General features: G+C 39.3%; 1 protein-coding gene across 2 annotated transcripts; it reads right to left on the bottom strand.

Annotated features, from left to right (window-relative positions):
* Positions 1-17,073: 17,073 nt before the first annotated feature.
* On the bottom strand, positions 17,074-20,499 carry LOC147631313 (RING-H2 finger protein ATL58-like). 2 transcript variants are annotated; one of them, XM_086809695.1, is made up of 3 exons: positions 19,014-20,499; positions 18,451-18,548; positions 17,074-18,285 (listed from the first exon to the last, which is right to left on the bottom strand). In XM_086809695.1, the coding sequence occupies exons 1-3, from the start codon at positions 19,230-19,232 to the stop codon at positions 17,910-17,912; spliced, it is 693 nt and encodes a 230-aa protein (XP_086665821.1). In that variant the 5' UTR covers positions 19,233-20,499; the 3' UTR covers positions 17,074-17,909. The 2 variants fall into 2 exon arrangements, with proteins under 2 accessions (XP_086665821.1, XP_086665822.1); XM_086809696.1 differs by having other exon boundaries at positions 18,451-18,545; positions 19,014-20,494.
* Positions 20,500-20,772: the final 273 nt, after the last annotated feature.

The following is a 20,772-nucleotide window of genomic DNA, read 5'->3' as shown; positions in this document are numbered from 1 at the left end:
ATTTCAAGTTAGAGTTTTTTTTGTCAAATTTCTAATATAGCTTGTGTTTTGACATCATGAAAATCCCCTTTATTTTTTGACTTTTAACCGACCTATGGTTGAAACAAGGTGGAGAAATGTTGTTTCTAGGTTCCCCAAAAAATTCCAAAGTTTTGGTGAGAAACAGGATACTAAAGTGTCCTCATCAAGACACTTTAGTGTCCAATTACAGAACTAGTGTTAACACCCTCTCTAGCTCTGAAATGCTCCACAATGCTCTCATGGTCATCCCCACTGGAAGCCGAAATGTGAGCGAGATTTTTGTTTTTGACTGTGTACTCGATCCTCGATCGAGAGTGAGCCTGATAGCAAGCAGTAGATGAGAGTAGTGAAATGCCTCTAACTCCCACTTCAGCCACTAATGGAACTAAAGACTCCCCTGATGATGTCCAATCTTCTCTTGTAGAACCAACCTTCTACAATCATGTTGGGCATCAAAAGAAAACCCATGATCATTGTAAGGTTCCCCCTTCCAAAATAGGGGAAACACTTAAGATAGTCCACTAAGTCTTATCTTGGAGAAAATTTCCTACTCATCGACACCTTGACCATGCAGAGATTCAAGGATACGATTCATAGGTAAGACCTAATTCTATCCCGCAGGGGGAGCGTGGTCTTCTACTAATCAAATCACCCATAGGGTAATTGATCATAATTTGGACAACTACTAGTCTTGATTCCTAGAGACAACGCTTTTTTCCTCATCCATACAAGGCACAGCCGCCGCCCGGGCCGCTGGCCTAGTCTTCTAAAATAGAATTGCCCAAGAACCTAATTATCTAGCGTAAGGCTTTCACTTAATCTGTTAGAAAGCTACCCGACTAATCGGGTCCGCCCGTCCGTAGGATGGTGCCATCGGGACATTCCATCCTCCCACTTTCCACCCTACTCACGCGTCAATTTGTTTTCTAATTAATCCTACCACACTGTTTGACATAAATAAACATGTTCCTTAATTAAGGCCCTTTTCACAAGGTTTATTAAAACAGCCTTTTTCTACAATACAATCATACCAAAGACAAGATTCATAAAAACAAAGTTTAAACATGAATCAATTTCATATAAGCCAAACCGGCTCTCTTATTCTTTTCCTTTATACCGTCGATGATCTAGAATTCGGCCTTCCAGCCTCTACATGATGCTAGGCAAAACCCTACGGGACCATACACCTCATCGTCGGCCACTGGCAAGGACTCAAGCCGGCCTGTCGCCCTCTCAGGCTCCATCGCTCGATCCTCCCGTCCCTCAGAGGGATGTCTGCGCACTAGGGTGGGCTAATTCACCGCACTAGCCTGGGCCCTCAAAACTAGGCAGCATCACAATCACTCGCCTCAATCGGCGAACCTCATTCTCCCAATGGTATGAGGGATACCATGGGCCAACTCCGGGCCTTACTAGCGTCTCCGCCGTCCGGCTATACAAGCACAAGAACGGGGCAGCGTCAAGGCAGGGAGAAGTTGTACCTGTACCTTAATTTAACCAAGATAACAATCCATTTACTCACTAAACCATAGGACTAGAATCCATGTTACCTTCTTAAGAAAACAATCCTTTTCTCACACAAATTTTAGCATTTCAACTTGAGATTGCGATAAGACATTCTTTATTAAGGCATATGCTGTTGTTTAAAAGAATACAAACTTTAAATGGTAAATCAATCAAAAAGATCACTGTAACAATCAATAGAGAAGCCGGGGCCATACCTCAACCCCTAAGAATGATATATAATTGAAAAACAAAATATGTATATACCTTATAGAAATTTGTCGTTTATCGTTGTCTTTGCTCGTATTAACAAGAGCTTTAGAACTTGACATATGAGAATAGAGTCTTCTAATACCTTGTCTTTTGATAGAAATCATCCAATAATCTCCAAGCTTTATCTTCTCTTACTCATACTGTGACTCTTCTCTCTTTCTAAGGTCTATGGCAAAATAGCCTTCTCTTACAGGACTACGGTCTACTATTCTTTCTCTAGAAAAGCTATGGAGTTTTGGTCTCTTCCTTCGAAAGACCATAGAAATCAAAGCTTATTTTCTGAGATATTAGATAAGAATGAAGAGATATATGCATCTAAAACTCTAGGATTCCCTTGAGGCTACTTGCTACCTTCTCACAATTTTCTCTGTGTAGAGACCCTGACAGAAATAGCAAATTATTTCGACCATAACTCTCTAATTAAAACTCAGAATATGGTCGTATAACCAGTCAAAAGAACGGGAAGGCATCTGGTCTACAAGCCAAGGCGGGCAGAATAGGCAAAAACGTCTGTATATAGCCACAAACGCGCCATCTTTAGAAACGTGTTGTTTTTCCACATTTTTAGTATGCATGGACTCTAAATGTATAAAAGAACTCTAAATATGACCTCTTATCACCTAAACTCGAAATTCTATTTTTGGGAATACTTATCTCTTAATAGAACTATTCTTATTTCTTTTAGGATTTTTGGAGCTAATATTTTTATTCTAACACTTTCTTAATGTTTCTAGCCTTGTTGTCTCACTCTTCTCTAAGTGCACTCTCTTTCCTTCTTGAAATCTATATTAAAAGAGACACATACATACGTGGCTTGGGAGGGACCTTACAATCATTCATCCTCACTATTTCCTTCATTGGTAATAACAACAAATACATCACCCTCCTATAGCAAATCACTTAGCTCATCATAGTTGGCCATGAACACACGACCAATGTGCTCAATGGACGACACTCAATGTGAAGAATGCTCGGGAGAGAGCATTGTCTATATCCATGCATCTGTCCATCCTCTTGAGGCACAATATGACCAATCACCATCCATGCATGCTTCACAAAAGCATGCAAACTTGGAACAAAAGCATACAAAGCACATGCTCTTGATGGAATGTAAGCCAAAGGTCCTAGTACTGTGTGTACTGTGTCACAATCATGTGGACCCCTATGGTCAATAAGGCCACCATCCACATACCAAAAACATCTCCTAACAATCGGAGCATCACGTGAGGGATAGAATGATGTTGCACTCCCACACAAATGCTAGGAGAACCACTCGCCCACATGGCGTGCATCTATGAACACCTTAGTATCTTGCTACAATTGATGATGTCTTAAAGTGCGTTCACACATTCTCCCGCATCATCATGCTTGCCCTTCCTGTGAGACCAATCTCAAAGAAGCTCCAAATCACTACGATACAAGATTGCACATGCCACTTATAAACCCATAACAACAACTCTTGGTTATTGTTTTCGTTAAGATATTCTAGTGAATTTACTTTATTTTTTCAGATCCTTGAGAACTATAAGTAATACCTCTAGAGTCAATAGAACTGTCATGCTGACTTGAATTGTGCACCACAACTATTTGACCAAACCCATCTCGTTGACGCCATGTGACCCCACAATCTCATGAAAAATCATCATGGAGATGGAAACAGTGTTGCACAAAATGTGCATCATGTGAACGATCATCACTGATGTAGAAATGATACTCTCAAATAATGGCATGAGCCTCAGGGTACTCACTATCCCATCTACATGCGCCTTTGCATGCCGATAGCTTATGTGGACCATAATAGCAACTTGGTGAGGTTAGGCAGAGAGACAATTAGGACACAAAAATCCATTAAGTAATATAGCTCAAACAATAAATAAATAATATGAAATATAACCATAACTTACTCCGAGAAGTAATACTCAGATTGTATCTCCTGAAAAGGTGTAAAGTTGTAGTTCTTTGCAAAATTAACCACAAAGACAACCACACCAATAGGGAACTCCACCAAGCATGCTCAAAACTGATGATCCTATCACTTGGAACAATGAGTAGATTTTCTCCCTAAATGTGGCTTTGAAGTGACAACATGGTTTATGTTTGTCCACGAGCTGTAACTTTCTTAACTACCCACCACTCTAGAGCTGATGTGTCACATACTCATAATGTTGCCATGTCACTATCTCTTGGTCACTTGGATCAAGATCTACAATCTATCCACATGATGTGCAACTACTCTCCACACAAGGCATCATATGGTAATGAGAATCCTCCATGCGTGCACACAAAAGAGAGTGGATAAAATCACGAGGACTATGAGGAAACTCTCTATGCCCCTAAGAGAATAAAATACATCATAAAAAAGTTGGAACTCAATATGGTAGCGACAACATGCGTCACATTGTCGTGAGTACCTCACAAACCTAGGCTTACATCCCTCAAATGACCTTTTTCCAATTTTAAGGTCTAGAAATGATGCCACAAACTGAGAATACAACTCGGTTTGGGTCCCTATTGTGCAAAGCTTTCTTGAAAAGTGGTGAGGCATAACAGTTTTCCTCCCAAAACCTTTCTATCAAGGCTCTAGTGGCGATCATGCCTAGCTACACGACCACTACTAGCCCACAAAGCACCAACCTCACTGGCATCTAAAATTTGCCTGTCTACTAGAGCCAACTCTAAGTGCATGTGGTTCTCTACTAGAGCCAATTCTAAGTGCATATGGTGCTATGGAAAGTATGCGAGATGTGGCACTCACCTTACCCTTGATTTGGGAGCTACTTATAGCTACCAACAATAGCTTGTCCAGTAGCCAAAGCATCTATAGAGTTCCTCTTCTTATTAACTACATAAGAACGACGAACACTTTGTAGCACTGATATGCCAACTCTCCTATCTCTTCGACCTCCAATGTTAGAAAGCACCTTGCAAACAATCGGCCATATTGGGCTAATTGATCAAATCAACAAGCACACATGCCTGTGGGTGAAGGTGTGATGTCTTTGAAATAGGATTGGAAGATTGCATGGGCATGGCGATGCGCCCCCAACTTGGATAGTTCTTTCCTATCCACACTATGGGTATCCAAAGGAGGGGGTGGGTTCTTGTGGAAGAGAAGGGGGTTCTTCAGAAGAAGGAAGGGTTGGTTCATGTGGATTATCTAAAATATGGGATAGTGGCAGAGAAGAGAGTGAAGGGAGAGGAAGAGGAGGGGCAAGGCTTGGATTGTCACCAACAGAGAAAGTGTTTCTCATTGACGTGCTCTCCACTCTCTCTTTCTCTCACACGAGCTACTCTTTTCCTCTCCTCCTCTTGAGCTTGGTGGACGGGGGAAGTCAGTCCTATCACTCTTTTGACTCCTACGACTTTGAGATCCATTCTCAAGGAAGCTAAAATGATGGGATAGTACTAGAGATGTGTGTGAGATAGTACTAGAGATGTGTGTTTATATAGGAAAAACAACTAATCCACTTCACATCTTGTAAGGTTCCTCCCTAGCCTCTCAAGAAGTCCAATATCTTCCCCTGTAATCAAATCCCTCTTCAGAAATATTAAAGTTCTTGTTTCTACCTGTTTTGGCCTAGAGAGAGAAAATCTTCTAGAGAGAGATGATTCAGTTTTTAAATATTTTTGGATGGAAAAATATCTCATCTTGTCAAAATAAATTCCCCCGAAACAGAATTTCAAAAAGAATTTTAGAAGGTGCATTAGAAAAAAATTATAATTTGTTCAAAAGGCATTATCCTAAGGGTCCAGATTTTTTGAAAATTTTAAATTAAGGTTCCTATGGACCAATAAGATTAATCCAAATGTAGGGAGGAGGTAAATTGAAGAAATAAAGAAAATCCCCCCAAAAATGAGTAAATACTCACATAAGATGAAGAGTGGACTAAGGACCAAACAAAATACTAAAAATGAATTTTTGACACCTCAGAGTGGAGATTCCCCCTCATGAAGTAGGTACCTTTTTTCCATCATTTCTTTTGAATTTTAAATCAATAAAATTAGATATTTCATCTCTCCTCTCTCCTAATTCAAAACTGGATCCAAAAAGTGAACTAAACTGACCCAAAAATGGTCAAAAATTGACCAAACTGATCTGGAAAAATTCTAGAATCAGTTTGCTTGGTTAGAAGCACACTTTTTCCTATAAATAAAAGCCTCCACCTTTGTAGAAGCTAAATAGTGTTTTATGCACTAATACTCTACTCCCCAGAGCCAAAAACAGTGAATTTATTGTTGATAATTCATTAGTTTTTTACCATTTCCTCTTCAAAAGAATTGGTGGCCACTCTTGTTGCAAACAAGAGTAGATCCCTCAAACCATCAAGCCAAAGGAAAGCTCACAAAAATTCATATAAGCTAGAAATTCTACTTTTTCTTTATTCCATTTAACGGTTTTCTAATTTTTGTTTTCTTGAAAATGAAAAATGATGTTATGCCTTGTTGGAAAGGCTTTACCCCTCTCTTCATTCTTGAATTCAGCCTTTCTTTATCCTAGATATGTAATCAAATTATTAGAATTAAACTTTTCATATTGTTTCTCTTTAAAAAGTGAAATTTGATTAGTTTAGAATGCTTTAAACCAATTGGGATAATTTCTAAGTAACTTAAGAATGGAAAAAAATTTTGAAAAATGGTCAGCCATACAAAGGAGGTTATGGCAAAATTTTCTTAAATTTTGTGAAATAAGTTTTATCTTTTATTATTCAAAAAGAGTAATCCCCACCGTTTGTGTATTCTAAAAGTGTTATTTTCATTCTAGGTATAGAAAAATGCATATTAAAAATATTTTTATTATAAAAGTGTTATTTCCATTAGAATTAATTTCTATACATAGAAAGATGCATATTGGAGAATTTGTTTTTATTCTAAAAGTGTTACTTTCATCAAAATTGATTTTCATGCATAACTAGATGCATAAAAGAATTTTTTTATTATAAAAGTGTTACTTTCATCAAATTGATTTTTATGCATAAAAGAATTTTTTTAATTACAAAAGTGTTACTTTCATCAAAATTGATTTTTATGCATAAATAGATGCATAAAAGAAATTTTTTATTATAAAAGTGTTACTTTCATCAAAATTGATTTTTATGCATAAATAGAGGCATAAAAGAATTTTTTTTAATTATAAAAGTGTTACTTTCATCAAAATTGATTTTTATGCATAAAAGGATTTTTTTATATAAAAGTGTTATTTCCATAGAAGTTGGATTTTATGCATAAATAGATGCATACATAATTTTTATATCAAAATAAGAGTACTCTTTCATCCTATGTTTAAATCCCATGAATATTGGTAAATGAATAAGTAAATACTCTGTGAGAGAGAATTCTACCGTTTCATATTCTCTAGGATGGTAATGAGAAAACTCAGAAAAACAATCGAAGTCGGAATTTTAGATAAATGATTAATTTATTCCTCATAGGAATTCGTGATTAGTTTTGAATTCAGTTAAGTAAATACTTAATGAATGAAATTCAATAAAGTAGTAATTGAAATATTACCCTTCGAGAAAGATAGTTCAGGGAGAACCTTACCAGACTCGAACCCAGAATCAGACTTTGACCAAGACCAACTCCTTCGTCAGTTTCAAGAAAAGACGATGTGACCAGTTCAAGAAAATTCACTCAAATCACCCACTCAATGTGAAATCAAGTTAAGACCCTTTGATTCCGATCTGAGGATCAAGGTTACAGAATTCATGAAATTTTGTTGGAATTCAGACCTGCGATCAGAAACCTGCAATCGGAAAGTCTTAGGATATGGATTTAAGATATACTCATTGTATATGGATTAAGATATACTCATTGTATTCAAAAGAAACTCAAAACTGAAAACTTGCATAGAAACCCTGTTTTTCTTAAAGGACTGTCTTATGCCAGAATGCTGGAGGGAGCATTTGGTATTTGTGTTTTTCTAAGGGAAGTTCGGTTGCAATAGCTGGCGGGGAGTGTTCAAAGGATGGCTCACGCAACAAAAACCTACCCAGGTCTTGACCAACCTTGGTATGGTGAAAAATGGTGTGCTTGCGGTACGATGGGCGAGGGTCGACGAAGCGGTCCCTCAGTGAAATGCCAGGACACCTAAGGAGGATCCTGGAGGGTTCTCACCAGGCGATGCACGGGCTCACAGTGCTTAAGACACCTATGCGTATGTCGTGGAAGATATATATTATATGATGGACCAATGTTTATTGTAATCTGTTTACTGGATCTCATTGTTGCTAACCAGCTGTTCTCAATGGAGAGTCGAGAGTGATACTGTTTTTTTGTGAGAAACAAGGATTGAATGTTAGCATTAATTAAGTAAGAAAGAGGGTGCTACTCTTCCTTGTTTTAAAAATTACCAAATTTCTTGTAAAATTATTGCTTTCTCGAGAAGATAATGTGGTTTCTCGTATCCTATGATTAAGTTAAAGTACAGGTACATCTTCTCCTTACCTTGATGATGTTAATCCCGTTCTTGTGCTTGTGTGGCTGGGCAGTGACGTTAGCGAGGCCCGGAGTCATCAGCCCAAGGTATCCCTCCTACCATTCGGAAGTTGGAACTTGTCGGTTTGGGCAAGTGTTATGAGTGCTGCCTAGTTACATGGGCCCAAGCTAGTGTGGTAAATAAGCCCACCCTAGCGCGTAGACATCCCTCCAAGGAGTGGCGGGATCAAACGTCAAAGCCTGAGAGGGAGACAGGCCGTCTTTAGTCCTCTCTAGCTAACAACGAGGTATATGGTCTCGTAGGGATTCCCTAGTCTATGAAGACTAGAAGGCCAAATTCTAGATTATCAAGACAGAATAAAATAAGCCTTGATCTGGCTATAGATAGATTTGAAGCTTGTATCTATTTTTTAATAAATCCCTTGTTTTCTAGTATTGTTGTATCATTGCTATTACGAGGTTGTTTTTTGGGCTTTCATTGTGCAATGCAGTTATGACTCTTTGCATAAGGATGTAATGGCTGTTATAGATGTACATGTCTAGTATTTTGACAGTGGTGCTAGTAAGCACATTACTTCTCATCGCAGTTTGTTCTCATCACTTGAATCTGCTCTCATTAAGGAAACATTATAACATGTGCAAGCAACTCTTCATATCATGTAAAAGGAGTTGGTAAAATTGTTCTCACTATTAAAAATGGTGGAATAATCATGCTTTCAGATGTATTATAGGTACCAGAGAGGATCAAGAAGAGCTTGTTATCTGTCTCTGCCATTACTAAGGCTGGCTTAGTGGTTCAGTTTGTGGATGACAAATGTATTGTTCATGATTGAAGTGATGAGACGGCAAGATAATTGTTGCTTCTAGTACTTTGTCTCATGGCCTTTACATGCTAGATTCATATTAAAGATAAAGGCATGTTGTATGTACAGTTTCTGCCACAAAGGCAATGGGTGATGGTAAGCTATGGCATGCATGCTTTGGTCACTTGAACTTTGGTAGTTTGTTACGTTTACATAAACATAACATGGTGTCTGAGTTGCCACATCTTGAAGCCCCTATCAAACATGTTTGTGAGGGCTATATTCTTGGAAAAATGCAGTAAGCATCATTTCCCAAAGATGGTTCAGTTAGCTATCCAAAAATTACATCTTATAGGTAGTGATGTATGTGTTCCTATGAGGATACCATCTACCTCTATTTTGTCACATTCATTGATGTTTATTCCAGACATACCGAGGTCTATCCATTGAAACAAAATTCAAAGATTTGTGCTTCAAGCACTTTATTGCTATGGTTGAAAATGCTTCTACATGCAAGATTGGTATCCTGTGTACTAATCAAGGGGGGACTATATGTCTAAGGAGTTTCATGTATACATGGCTAATCATGGGATAAAACACCAATGTACTATGCCCTATACACTCAGCAAAACAGTGTAGTTAAACACAAAAACGGGTCTCTCATGGAGATGGCATGATGTATGGTTAAAAGTCAAGAGTTACCTCATAGTTTCTAGCTAGAAATAGCCATGCATGCAACATATGTTTTAAACAAGTGTCCTACAAAGGCTTTGCATACAATTACGCCTTTTGAAGATTGGAATGGAAAAAAGCCCTATGTGGCTCACTTACGCATTTTTGGTTGTCTTGCTTACGTACTTGTGCCTGAGCAAAATCATAGCAAGCTTGATAATAAGGTTGTTAATTATATTTTTATAGGATACAGCTCGGAAAGTAAGGGTTATCATCTCTATCATCCTGCTACCAAGCGAATTCTTGTGAGTAAAGATGTTATATTTGTGGAAGATGCAATTCAGCCCTTGCTTTCATGTTAAAAAAAGGAAAATGTATGTTCTCAAGACATATTTGACACTCTCTTTCCATTGTTCAATGTAAGACACATTAATGTAGATAATTTGGATAATCAAAGGAATGCTAAAAATTAGCCCACATAGGTTACAAATTACCATGTTTTTCACCCCACACATCATCCTATTGATGATGCAAATGTGGATGATACAGTTGATGAGGAAAGAAGAGAAATTGAGGAGTCAAAAAGTATGCCAAAATGGTGACAGTAAATTGGCCACTCCTTTACCTAGCAAAACACATGCATGCTCTCATCATGCATCTCTTAATGCATGTTATGCTCTTATTGTGCCGATTTATGTGATGAAGAGGAACTTATCTCCTCTGATGAAGCAAAGGAATTTGAAAATTTGATGTGTGCTATGTAATCTGAGTATGATTCAATACTCAAAATTGATACATGGGATTTGGTAGACTTGCCTCTTGGTGGCAAGAAGGACATTGGTACAAAATGGGTTTACAAGCTCAAATATAGAGAGCGGATGGCTATGTTGAGCGATACAAAGCTAGGCTTATTTGCAAAGGGTTATGCACAAGAGAAAGGCATTGACTATAGTGAAACCTTCACACCTACATGTCGTATGACTACTATCATTGCATTTGCAACACATAAAGGTTAGAATGTACATCAAGTGGATATCAAAACTGCTTTCTTGAATGGATATTTGCATGAGGAGGTCTATGTATCTCAGCCTTATGGTTTTGTTTAGAAAATTCAAGAATCAAAAGTATGAAGATTGAAGAAAGCTTTATATGGTCTTAACCAGAGCATGGTACAAAAAGATACATGTATACTTGGTTGCACAGGTTTTTGTAATATCCCAACTGACAATACCCTCTATATTAAGAGAACTAAGGATGTTTTATTGGTCATCATGTTATATGTTGATGACATGATGCTCACAAGCCCTAATGCTGATCATATTTTAGCTTTTATAGCTGATTTAGAGTAGTCTTTTGAGATGTCAGATCTTGGACCGTTGCACTATTATTTAGCATTAAGTTTTGGTAGCGCAATTATGGCATTGTTATGCTACAAATGAAATATATAGATGCATTGTTGAAGAGGTTCAATCTTGAAGACTGTAAACCTGTGGCTACACCTATGAAGACATGTTTATGACTAAGTCTTGAAGATGCATGTGACCCTTTTGATGTTGGCTTGTATTCAGAAGCTGTTGGATGCCTTATATCTTTCTGTAACACCAAGCTTGACATTCAATATATGGTCTTAATATTGAGAAGATTTATGCATAGCTTAGGCATAAAGCATTGGCAATCTGAACGGGTGTTCTGTTACCTAAAGGGAACCAAGAACTTTGGGTTATTTTATCCCAAGAGGGGTAAATCACAGGTGCATGCATTTACAAACTTATACTAGGCTAGATGTTATAACATATGAGCATCCATGACGAGTGGTTTTTTCTTTCGCCTTGGTGATTTGTGTAAGGCAGCATTTACAGCTACAATTGAGTGTGTTTAGCTCAGGCACCTTATTGTTGATTTGGGTATTGGTGAATCCTCCACTACCATCTTCACCGAGTCAGAATGCTATGGCAATTGCAAACAAGGAATCCATTTTTTCATTCTCACACAAAGCACATTGAGGTGCACTATCATTATGTCAAGGAGAGATGCTTTACAGGGGAAATCAGCTTGGCTTATGTGCCAACACAGGATAACTTGGCAAATTTGTTCAACGAAGGCTCTCCCACGAGAGAAGTTTGAAGCTTTTTGCAAAGCTTTAAAATTACTCCCCTTTGGAGACTAATTTGGGCTCCCTATCATAGTCCAAAGAGCTTGGTACATCTCTATACATCTAGTGCTAAATCACCCCTTGTTCACATCATCACTCCAGGGGAGATTTGTAGCATATTAGGTATTAATGTGTGAGGACTAGTCGGGGAACTTTTTTCCTCTTTAGGAGGTTTTTTCCCTTGTGCTAGTATACAACCATCTTGGGGTATACTTATCATCTTTGTATAGCACACATTCATTATCTATCTATCATCTCATTATGTGCTCCCTTCAGCTTCTCCACTTTGTGTGTGTGTGTGTGTGTGTGTACACGCGTGCATTCTTGCAACCCTATTTCCAATAATTTATGTGCTATATGCCAAATATTATGTGCTATTTATCAAGCTATGTGTTTAACTATGTTATAACATAGCTAAGGTGTTGTATAGCATAATTTATGATACATAGCACATATTCTCTTATATGTAGCAGAAATTGTGCCATATAGCACATTACCTATGTTGTATAACAAATAACCTACGCTATATAGCACATTATCTATGCTATATACCCTAGTTTAACACATGTACCAAAGATTATGTGCTATGTAGCATAGGCAATGTGCTGTATAGCATAGATTCTTTGCTATATAGTATAATTTATGTTACATATCACATATTCTATGCTATGTAGGAGAAATTATGCTGTATAGCACATTACCCATGCTATATAGCACATAACCTATGCTATATAGCACATTATCTATGTTATATAGCACATTATCTATGCTATATAGCACATAATCTATGTTATATAGCATAGTTTAACACATGTATCAAAGATTATGTGCTATGTGGCATAGACAATGTGCTATATAACACAAATTATGTACTACACAGTATAAATTATGTGCTATAAAGCACATTATCCATGCTACATAACACTAATCTTTGATACAAATAGTGGCACAAATATGCATGCTTACTCGTCATGTAATAAGCATACTTTTTTGGTTATAAGTATTTGAAATAAATACTTTTCATATATAAAAGTTATTTTTATGTTCTTTCTGGTGCTATATTTTTAAGCTTACCATGCTTTCACCTAGGTTGTGGTGCTGGGTTTCCTTGGTAGCAACACAATGAGCTGTGTCATGGTGCACATGGCACTGGCAATGAGCACAATATTGTTACTATTTAGGCCTTAGCATCACACAATCCATGCTTATATAATTTTGGTGGTAGATTATGCACTAAACCATATATCTTCATGGGAATAGACATGAGTGTCTTGCTTGAGGTGTTGGATAGGGCTGACCTTGGGGTTTCCCTTGGGGGGTGGTCGTGCCATTGCTGACTTAGCAAGTTCTCTCTGCCAACTTGTCTATGCCCATGTCCTAAACTAGGACTCTAGCTGTGCTGGTTGGGCACCCTTGGCCGACCATGAGGCCAACGATGAGGCTTTGGATGATGTGTACCCTAACTCTTGGTTCAGGTGGACGACTTCTACATCCTTGTCTTTTAGGTTGTCAACTAGGTCTATTGCCTTATAGCAACACTCATCAAAGATGTAGTGCCTAGACTTGTAGAGATGGTTATGATGCCTCTTGCTCTTACGACTCAGCATAAATCAATCGATAGAGTGACAAGTCATCCAGTCTTTCATGAGTGATGCATCTCATGTGGAGATACTTGGTTCTAGCAATATAGTCTCTCATTGTTTCGCCCTCCTCCTGCTTGAGGTTATAGATATATGGGATAGAGATCCATTTGGCTCCACTGGTGGGTGAGAATCACATTGTAAAATTGTGTTTTAATACCTCGTTAGCTGGCCTTCTCAAGTGGGTTTAGTGATTACCACTAGCCTACTTTGCCTTCAAGGCAAAGTGTTCATCATCCTTGAGATGTAGATTGGCTTGGTTTTGTCCAACTCTAAGCCTCTAAGTACTATGTTGGTCACAACCCCCTTTCCCATTTCAAATGCTATCCTAAGCATGTCTTTTACATATACCCACTATAGAAGTGCCTTTACCACGAAACCACGTTTCAGTTCTTCTCCGTTTGGTGGACGAGGAATAGAGAACGTGGGTAAGGGTAAAGAGCCAATGTAACGGACTACTTCATCACAAAGGGATCCCCATAAGGGCATTCATAGAACATGTCCTTAGCCACCACAACAATCCAGTAGCCTCAAAGCCAGGTTGGCAGAGGACAAGTGCCATTGGAAACCACATAGCCTAACCCATCAAACAAGATATCTCGTACCCAGAAAGACAAGGTCTCGCACAACCTTAACGTTCCAGGTCCTTCTCCCGCTCCTTCACTAGAGTTATACCCAAAGATAGGGCACTTGAATGCCTTCTTCATAAAATTTAAGGTATTGCACAGAGCGAGTTGGTGAATCCAAAGTTCGGAGGACCGAGGAATCTTGTTTCCAGTGTTCCACCATTTCTCCACTCATGTCTGTGTTTTGTTTGAGCATTTCTTCCCAAAGTTTCTCGCTTAAGGTGGATTCTACGGAGTCTAGCCTTCTTAAGAAGGGAGCACTTTATTGGGTACAGATCATTTGCTAGGACCGAAGGCTTAGATGGTTTGAGGAGGTCTGGTTATTATCGTTCTCAACAATTAGTCCAAATCGGAGGTCTTAGATGCTTCTAGATCACATCTAAGAATGGTTTTTTTTTAAATCTGCTACTAGGTCCTGGTTCATACCTCTAGACTCACTTCTAATGGGGTCATGTTTGTAAATTCATGTGTCCAAGTTCACATATGTAGGTTTGTGTCTCTAGGCTCACATGTCTAGGCTCACATGTCTAGGTTCACGCCACTCGACTCACGTCTTTGGGCTCACATGTCCACGTTCATGTACGCAGGCTCATGTCTTTTTTATATGAACTCTGCTCACATCCTTTCCTTGTATGAAATAGACCTATCTAGGGCATGAAAATCTAGGAAAATGCCTATGATAGGGTTGGTGTACACTTTTATTAGTAAGTGATAAGAAATTTTCTTGGGATATGTACCAAGTACAGATTCTATGTGACAAGAATATCTTCCAAGGACATGGGTAGGTGTGTCCGTACGAGTCTTTATGACTGTAACAATTGGTCTATACCATATTAGGTGTACCTACCTCTAGGCTCACACCTGTAGGTTCACTTATCCACGCTCATCTCACGGCTCACATCTCAAGCTCACGACTTTAGGCTCATATTTCTAGACTCGTATCTTTTTGCACGAGACTGTGGATTCACGTTTCGCTACCCGAGAGCTGGTTTGCCCTGGTTTTTTAGTGGTTTTTATGATTTTTTGGACTTGATGGGGTGTGTTTAATATTCTTAATCCTAATTAAGAATATTAGGATTTTTTGGACTTGATGGGGTGTGTTTAATATTCTTAATCCTAATTAATAGTTATGATGCAACTAATGAAGTGTCTTTTAATTTTTTTTTAGATAATTTTGCATGCTTCTACTCTACCAATTTAACAATGCATAAACAAATTATTAAAAATTATGAAATGCTTGAACAAAAATTGATAATGTCATTTTAATCCAACCTAATGGAGCTCAGTGCTTATGTTTTCAGAGTGGATTTCACTCTTAATCATAATTATTAAGCTAATTCTTGGATCACAGCAATGAAATGTAAGCCTCTTGGGCTCCAATTTCATGCAATTCACCAAAAAATCAAGGTTTTTCTCCACCATAAATTTTTATAATGCAAAATAACTTCAAATGGAAATCAAAATCAACAAACAAACACATCCAATGCTCTAAAATTGTAGGTTTTTTGGAATGGAACCTCCTATCGACATCGAGCAAGAGTGGGTGATCCCAATAGCTTGGAATGGAAAGAAATACGGAGTTAAGTCCTAGGCTAGTTCCCGAGTAACAACATTAAATATGTTTAAGTCAAGAGTTTACCTTAGCCTTACTGAAGTACATACCATTGGGTCTTGCCTTAGAGCCACAATCTATAACTTCTCGTGTGGGTGCACTTGCTCGTCCATTGCATGGGTGTGCTAACTCATCCGTCGGCGTCCTCACACTCCGTTGTTACACCAGAATGCTTCTTGCCAAAGGGATGAAGGGAGAGCTCTCAATGTTTTGATGGAGACAAGAAAAGATCCGTCTTCATGATTGTTCTCGCTTATAAAAGGTGGGAAAAAAAAAGGAAGCTAATGCAAGAAGAAAACCTACATCAAATCTATCCAACATGCATCCATCAAGCAAGCAATATTTAAAATCATATAAGCAAGGAAGAAGAGGGAAGAAGGAGAGCTCACAAGTAAACTATTGCAAGGGAACGATTGTCCACATTGCTTATTGTAAAAAATGACTTATATACAAATGACTAGTTTTTACATTAGGCTAACCAAACTTAAAAATGGTTCAACCCCTATTACTGTTCTTAAGCAAATATGTACACTCAATCCGTAAACTTTCCCTAATTAACATTAAGCCCATGGTAAGGCTACTTTATATGTTCTAGCATCGTCTTACAAAAGTTAAGTGTTCATTCTCACGTGGGTAAGATAGTAAAGTGCCTTACGGTAAGTCGAGCAAGTGAAATCATGTTAACCAATGGAGTGGTTAACAACTTTTATGATAGATTTTAGATCCTACCATCTCAGGGACTCATAATATTAAATTAGATTGACAATTGGTTTTAAAAAGAACCCTTCATCAAAGCTCTTTTAAGGGTGCCATAATATCGGAATGAGAACGCTCACTTGCAATCCCTCCCACATCTAGAGCTCTTTTATGGACTAATTTCAACTAACTAGAAGGTATTTGTAATCAAACCTCCCAGAATCTAGGAATTGTAAACCTGGGGTGTTTGACCTCCCAGAATCTAGGAATTGTAAACCTGGGGTGTTTGCAACTATATTTGGATCGGCAGATTTTCTGTACCATGGGCTGGTATTATGGAAGAAGACCCACAATTATTAGAATTTTATTTATAACTTGTTATTTTCTCTACCATCTATTACATATTAACCATGGACAACCAAGGCACAAGGATAGGAGAGAAAAAAGAAATCCTGGATTTCTAAAAAATAAGAGGAAAAAATCCCTTAGGTTTGACCCTTTGTATTTCGGCTTCCATTCCTGATTTGACCCTTTGTATTCCGGCTTCCATTCCTGTGCTTTGCTTCTTAATGTTTTTTAGATACCGCAACAAACGCGCGGGTTGAATACTAGTAGGATAATAATCATGGTGGACACAATGTTTTCAAATTTTCCCTTATTTTTCATAGAGACCCATTTAGAGACACCAAGAAGTTGGGGGCAATATCTTCCAAAAGACAAACTTAACAATGTTGGCCAGCACCCACCACTAGCCAATATTGCTCCCAAAGTGGAGGGGGAAAAAAGGTTAACAATACACTGGCTCAGTAACTTCTGAGCTGGAGGCACTTGAATGTACATAGACAGCTGAGACAGCAGTGCCCTCACTTGAATATACTGCACCCAACATGCACAGACAACAACAATGATGAAACTAGATGCCCTCCCCAATACCTTTGATCATGCTGCTAGAACTCTACACAAAGCAGGCATGATCATAACCATCATCTGTGGCATAAGCATCCCCTCTTCCATTGCCCACCAATGTGCCCAGAATGTGACTTCTAGACTGAGCAATTCTTCATCCACCAATGCATCAAGCCACTAAAAGGTCTCATTATTTGCCCTTTCTCAGCACACAATTGATGAGCCCTCAAGCACCCTTCATGCCTTTCCTTTAGTATACTCACATTCTACTCACATAGCATCATACACATCATTCCCAGACCTAAAAACCCCCAAAATGCCCTGAAAGCCAAAGTTGTGCATATGGAGGATTTCTTCATCTGTAATCCCTCAACTGCCATCAAAAAGCTTCAACAAAATGCCCCTATAGTAAGATCATGCAATCAAAGCCCACTGAAAAACCCTTCATGATGTATCCGATGCAAGATGACATGAGGGTGGTCCATGCTATACCCTTGACTATGAGCCAACAATGCCTCTTAAGCTTCATTCTATGTTAGATTGCCTGCTCATTAGCCTGCCTATTATGATTCAGCTTCGTTCTATGTTGATTGCGTGCTCGCCAGTGGGTCTAGCATCATGGTCAGATAATGCCACTCCATGACTGCTTTCCTCATTGGATGCATCTGACCTGATGTGGAAACTCTGATCCTGAAATTCACTAACAACTCTGTCCTCCCACATCCTGTTTTCATCCCCCCCTCTTCGCAGCAACTCCATGCTAAGGGCATCTAGAGACTGGAATAAATCCACATTTCCCACCTCACTGAGTGAAGTCCGACATATCGGACATGTCGCATTCTTTGTGAGCCACTCATCTATGCATTGGACATGGAAAGAATGATTACACAGTGGCAGCTGCTGGAGCTTTTCATTGAGTTGGTAGTCACCGAGGCAAACCGCACATCTGTACACAAATCAACCCAAAGGCCTCCTAAGAGATTTGAGCAAACAGGGATCAAATGAAAATAACAATTCAGACACCTAAACTCCTCAATGACATACCAAGATGTGGCTGGATACAAAGTGTGGAAAAGAAAATGTATAGGAGAAGGGCAAAATATGGACTTACTGTGAGTCTTGGCATGTGGAGGCGAATTTATCATCGAAAAGAAAAATGGGTAGCCTCTGCCTGAATGATCTGCTGAGTCCCTGCTCCAGAGGTGGCTGCTGGGAACAAAAATAACAGCACTTGAAGAAAAGTTTAAGGTGTTCTAATATAGGATTTAAGGTCTTAGGGGATTAACAACACACATGCACCCCCCACCCCTGCCACGGACCAAGCTCGTAGACGGGGAGATTCCCCACCTACGAGCTTGGTCGGGGAAGATCTCCCCCGACCGAGCTCATAGACAAAATCTCCCCGTCTACGAGCTTGGTCCGGGGGGGGGGGGGGGGGGGGGGGGGGGGGATCTCCCCCATCCATCTCCCTCTACATGTGGCATTTCCACTGAGATCTCCCCCGACCAAGCTCGTAGATGGGGAATCTCCCCCATCCATCTCCCTCTACATGTGGCATTTCCACTAAGAGCCCTGCATTTCTGGATTATATGTGTAAAGGCCCTTACAATGGCAAGATATACAAAGTAATAGATCTCACTACAAAAAAAAAAAAAAAAAAAAAAGGATACTTACAGTGGCAAGGAGATCATCAGCAAAGAGCTGGGCTCTCATGTGGGAGTGGATGCTGGCACCACTGCCACGCCTTCTGAAGTAGAGCAGACAGAACATGAGCAGCAACATGAAGGCAAACAGCACAGGGGTGGCAAAGATGATGGTCTGGTAGAGCCGCAGCTGAGGGGGGGAAGGGCAATCCCCTGTGCACCCTTCAGATGAACCCATCTGACCTGACATTTCTATTAGCTTTTTCTGTTTTTGCTTTTTTCTGCTTTCTTTCACACCCTCCTCAAATAAACCTTGCCAGATTCGCAGAGAACAGTCCTGGCTTTAGCTCCTTGCTTTTTGAATTTTTTTTTGCTCCACAAATGTGCTTTCTTGGGATACCCAGCTCTCTTTGAAATCAAGATCCTGCTCCAAAGCTACCAAAATTCAAGTCCTTGGCTGCTCCATTACTCAAAGGTTTGCACAAATTAAGTTGTCCTGTAATTGCAGAATTGAACTCCTTGCACAGACTAGGTTTCTCTAGCCTAACTGAGCTTAAAAGCAAGCAAAAGTCAAGCTTTCACTAGCCCAGTTTTCATGGTAATGCAAAGAAGATAAACCTTTTGCCCACCTCCTCATGGTCATCAATCTTTCCTTCACTTGCCACCATCAATGGCTGCAAAGAAGAAATTAAGAAGAAGAAGCAAGGCTTGCTTGCCCAATTGGCATCATCTGCTAATTGCAAAGCTTAATTTGCATCTATTTTGTTATATTGAAAAGCTAAGCGTACTCTACTCTGCAAAGAGGGCAGAAGCTTGACTGACATCCTTTCCCATCACAAAGCTATGGAAAGATGAAGCTTTTCCAGCTTGCCCAATGTCAATTTTGAGAAATGGGAAGGCACCATGCGTGAGAAGAAAGAAACCACACAGAGACCCATAAGGACCCAGATCTCTCTATGTATGCATGTATGTGTGTATGTGTATGCATATGTGCACGGAAAGCATGTAAGATAAGATGCTTGATAAATCATAGAGATCACTGAGGACCCAGACCTCTCTCTGTATGAATGTGAGCCTATCTGTATGTGCTCTCTGCATTAATGTACTCTAGGTGTGTGTGTGTGTTTGTTTTGACAAAGCTTGTCTCTTGTTGGGGGCAAAGATTGTCTCTTTCCTTTGGGGGGTTATGGCCATGGCCGCCCATGGCCTGACCATATGCTCTATGTTGTACAAGCCCTAATAGACATGTTCTCTCTCTCTATCTATCTCTCTCTCTCTCTCGCGTTAGCGTTAAAGTCCCACCGTTGATCATATATGCCCTCGTGTTGCATTTTACCGACATTAATACCCCCCTCTCTCTCACACACACATACACACACACCAAATCGATATGGACAAGCCAGGCCTGCTTCCTATGGAAAGCTATGGCTCTGAGTACCTATCTCTGTCACTCAAATCTCCCTCATTTTGTTCAATTGACCCAAACTTACACAAAAAATTTCCACATGACTGATCTCTCTCTCTCTCTTTCTCTCATCGATTGACCCAAATATATATATATATACATCTCTCTCCAATGACCCATCTCTTTCTCTCTCTATTCACCCAATCTCTCTCGCACACGTTCGTCAATTGACCCAAATCTCAATCAATAGATCTATTTATTCTCTCTCTCACACACACACATATACACTCTCTCTCTCTCTCTGGAAAATGCCAACCACAGTGTAGTGTGAAGAGGCTTGACTGACTGATTGGACAGGAAGAACAACTGCACTTTTACGCTTCTA

Source organism: Cibotium barometz, chromosome 15 (genome assembly GCF_041138505.1).
Source record: "Cibotium barometz isolate CiBa-2024 chromosome 15, ASM4113850v1, whole genome shotgun sequence".
Lineage (NCBI taxonomy): Eukaryota > Viridiplantae > Streptophyta > Polypodiopsida > Cyatheales > Cibotiaceae > Cibotium > Cibotium barometz.
Note: the sequence above shows the minus strand (reverse complement) of the source record. Positions and strands in the feature narration are given on the sequence as shown.